The sequence below is a fragment of the Anopheles coustani genome, chromosome 2 (assembly GCF_943734705.1).
Source record: "Anopheles coustani chromosome 2, idAnoCousDA_361_x.2, whole genome shotgun sequence".
Taxonomy (NCBI): Eukaryota; Metazoa; Arthropoda; class Insecta; order Diptera; family Culicidae; genus Anopheles; species Anopheles coustani.
Window position 1 is genome coordinate 25523890 of NC_071289.1, and position 3946 is coordinate 25527835.

At 44.3% G+C, this 3946-nt stretch overlaps 1 protein-coding gene across 1 annotated transcript; it reads left to right on the top strand.

The window, feature by feature from the left end:
- Positions 1–753: 753 nt before the first annotated feature.
- LOC131264146 (serine proteinase stubble) lies at positions 754–2086 on the top strand. Its single transcript, XM_058266435.1, has 4 exons — positions 754–1092; positions 1158–1677; positions 1753–1860; positions 1929–2086. Exons 1-4 carry the CDS (start codon positions 754–756, stop codon positions 2084–2086), a joined length of 1125 nt encoding a protein of 374 aa, XP_058122418.1.
- The last annotated feature ends 1860 nt before the right edge of the window (positions 2087–3946 follow it).

Here is a 3946-nt window from a genome sequence, read left to right on the forward strand (position 1 = left end):
ACCGTTGAAGGTTCTTTCGTTTTGTTTCCTTCCCGTTTGGTAGTATTGTCAGTTAAGTAGACCGAGACGGGGACTCAGAGGCTATCAAATGTCGCTCTTAGGGCTCTTCCCAATTCAACCTTGTGTACTTTAAATTTCTAACTCGTATATCGGTGATTGACACTTCGGCAGGAATGTCTTAAACATTAACATAATCAAAAGTGCAGCTCAAATCCAGGGTCAGGAAGCCATCAGGCTCTGTTCAACAGTAATAGCAGCGAATAGTCAGCTCGCTTCGCTTGGTCAGCATAGCATGTAGGTTAATAAAGTCCAGCCGGCCGCCACGAAATATGATCTCAGTTTTGCCAATTCACGCCCCATTGCTAGATGCGGTGGTTACTAGATTGCGCACACGTACCGGCACTCCTTTGTAGTTTCGTTAGGTTTTTGCTAAGCATTGGGATGTTTCGAAATGGCGATAATGATGGTTAGGAACGTCGGTTACCAGGGGAGGCATTAGCGCGGTAGGTGACGTGCTTGTTTGTGTAATCAGTCAAAGTGAACGATGAAAAAGAAGTGCGCATCAATCTTTCGAGGTTTTGCAATAGTTTGTGTTAAAAATGAAATCTATTGAGTACTCCTCGGATGGATTGGAGAAGTTTTCATTATAGACTGAATGAAAGAATAAGTTGATGGACTTGGATACATCATCTCCGTTCGACACTACCAATTCTTCATAAAAAATCACCCATAATTATGCTTGTTTGCTTCAAAATGCCCTCAGATATCATACACAACGTGCTGGGTCTTCCGGATACGTGCGTCTATCAGAACCAGGTCCGCGCCTGCCGGTTGTCGTTCTCCTGCTGGCTGGAGGGCGGTAGACATGTGTCCGGTTGCGGCGAAAGCCGGTGGCTCATGTCATGCTGCGTGCCGGAGAACGAGCTCTCCAACACCATCATCGCACCGAAGGTGGCCTACGCCGGTCCGATGGTTCCCGTGGCCCTAATACCACCGATAGTACCGGCTAGTCGACCCAACGTGATCGTCCCGCCGCCGGCGTTCTCCAACAAGAAGAGTTTCTTCCACCGTCGCTCGGATCAGCTGATGCAGGTAAGTCGCGAAGGAGTTCTACAAAATCCCAGTCCACGCTTGACTCTCCTCATCGTTTCTTGAAGAGTGAGTGTGGCATCCCGCAGACATCGCAGAACACGCTGCAAAAGCGCATCATTGGAGGCAGGACGGCGAACTTTGCGGAGTATCCCTGGCAGGCGCACGTCAGAATCGCGGAGTACCAGTGTGGAGGGGTGTTGGTCTCTCGGCGGTTCGTCGCGACGGCTGCCCACTGTATACAGCAGGCCCGGCTGAAGGACATCCTCATATACCTGGGCGAGCTGGACACGCAGAACTCGGGGAAGATCGTTGAACCGCTGCCGGCGGAGAAGCATCGCGTCGAGCTGAAGATTGTCCATCCGAAGTTTATCTTCCGCATGACGCAGCCCGACCGGTACGATCTGGCGCTGCTGAAGCTGACGAGACCGGCCGGCTATAAGTCGCACATTCTGCCAATCTGCCTGCCGATGCGACCGCTGGATCTGGTTGGTCGCAAGGGCATCATAGCAGGCTGGGGCAAGACCAACGCCAACATGGGCCAAACGGGAACGAACATTTTGCGGACGGCGGCTGTTCCTATCATAAGTAAGCGTGTCAAAGTGTTCTGCTGCTTCTGGCCAGTGAGACTAACAATCATAAACTTTTCGTCTCAAACCAAAGGTACAAAAGAGTGTTTGCGGTGGCACAAAAGCAAGAAGATCAACGTGGAGCTGTTCAACGAAATGTTCTGCGCGGGACATTCCGACGGTCACCAGGATGCGTGTTTGGGTAAGAATTCGACGAAGTTGGCTAGATCCTCCAACATCCTACTATATCTTCCCGGGTGCTTATTTCAGGCGACTCCGGCGGTCCACTGATCATCAACGATCGAGGGCGCTACACGCTGATCGGGATTACCAGTGCCGGGTTCGGTTGTGGCGTCGACCACCAGCCGGGCATCTACCACAATGTGCAAAAGACGATCAACTGGATACAGAGCGTAGTGTATGCGTAAGATGAGGGCATGATCGCCGCATCCACAACGCGTCGTACAATCCACCCGGTGCGGAACGCTTCACTAGCACAAACAGTTTTCCAGCGAACAACAGTATTGACTATTTATTGATGTAGCATTTTTAACCATCGCACGGTCGGATAGGGATAGAAACACGGAGCATGTGATTCGTATTTTTTTTATCAACGGTTCGCGTTTTGTCCGCGAATCGCCGCATGTTGAAATTGGAGTTTATTTTCGTATTCGGCTATCATTATTCCTAGAAGATTTTAAAATCATACTCGACTGAACGCTCTCTTCCTATAGGACGCTGTAGAAGCGATCGTATTATGCAATAATTTGTAGGAAATAAAATATTCATCCCATATCATTCTCGCTTATCATGTCTCTTCTGTGTTCCTGAAGATTTTCATGTTTCATTTCTTGCATGTGATGTGCTTTCACTTAACGTTTTTGCAATCCCATAGCATCTTTTGACAAAACCATACATTTCCTTACTACTTTTCCAGCCGCTGACTGGCATTGCATACGAAATCGTTAAGTTAAATGATTGTCAAATTTCCATTCTGCAGTAATTTCAGTGCATTTTTTTTATTGAAAACGAACTTATAACGATCATTGATTATAATTTACAATAATCGATTTGGTATGCTATACTTTCTCGTTTGCTGGCTAGCATGTGCAATTAAAAAAAATCAGTAATTCGACATCTCATCGAAACGTACTCATAACTTCTTGAATCCTTGCAATATAATCTGTTAAAGAACTAAATTATTAGAACTTAGCAAGAGGTCTAAGAACTGATGATCAACGGCGTGGACCTAGAACGAATTATCAATAGTGAGCTACTTATAAAAATTTGACTATGATGTTTTCGTCTTCTATGCTGGTGGCCAGTGAAAATAGGATATATTTATAAAGGTGTTGTTGAGATCGTATTATTGTTTCAGAATATCGATCAAAACCAACTTTTCTTTTTTCCTAATTCATGGTGTGAAAAAGTGTATGACATTAAAACCACAAAAATGCTGTCGATTCGATAAGAAAAAGTAATGTGATGTTACAAAGGAAGCATAACACGAAATTTCTTCTTGCAATTTCCGTTCTTTGTTACTATGTTTCATTACATTACAATCTAACGATATTTGTTATCGGTTCTGGTTAAGGGACGCTGTGCTAAACTTCGGCATAACCGTTCGGCATAAGCCACTTACATAAATTCAAGCCGTATGTTCTTACTGATTACGATTCAGGTGGTACTATAATTTTCATTCTGGATCTGTTTTTTGTTTTATAACTTATGGTGAACCTAATACAATTCCACTGAAGGACCCGAACATGGATTTGGTTTTTATGCTCCTATTTTGGGTTCTTCAGGTATTTTGGAGGGTAGTGTATCGATGACGTAATAAGCACTGTCCTCTCACCTTCGAGGTGGAATAGACAAATTGTCAAATCCTCTTACCTAATAAGTGAATGGTCTGTGCATTTTATAGGAGATACTCTATCTATGCTGTGTTTTTATTAAAATCCAGTTACAGTATCTGACTACGGCAGCCAAAGATATCGTTTATCATTCCTCAGTGTCACAATGGGGTGCCCTGAGGTTATGTTTATTTTTGCTATTTGAATCCCTTTCAACTTGTACATCTTGGATTCACTTCCTATCTCAAACTCTTCTGTATACTTATTACTTACTGTATACTTTGTTTTTGAGATTCTGCTGAATGAACTTAATGCAAGCAATCAGTAATGAAGTCACTTCATGCTTATTCTCTAACCCAATCCAAAACTCCCCTTCAGGTGTCCAAAACCCTAGGCGGTACTCATTCCAATTGCGATAAAAATCTACTGATCCAT

Bases quoted from the DNA above. Each gene is read 5' to 3' on its own strand.
- LOC131264146 (XM_058266435.1), top strand. From the start codon at position 754: ATGCCCTCAGATATCATACACAACGTGCTGGGTCTTCCGGATACGTGC. The intron at 1,093-1,157 runs GTAAGTCGCGAA...CGTTTCTTGAAG, and splicing joins GCTCGGATCAGCTGATGCAG to AGTGAGTGTGGCATCCCGCA. The intron at 1,678-1,752 runs GTAAGCGTGTCA...CTCAAACCAAAG, and splicing joins GGCGGCTGTTCCTATCATAA to GTACAAAAGAGTGTTTGCGG.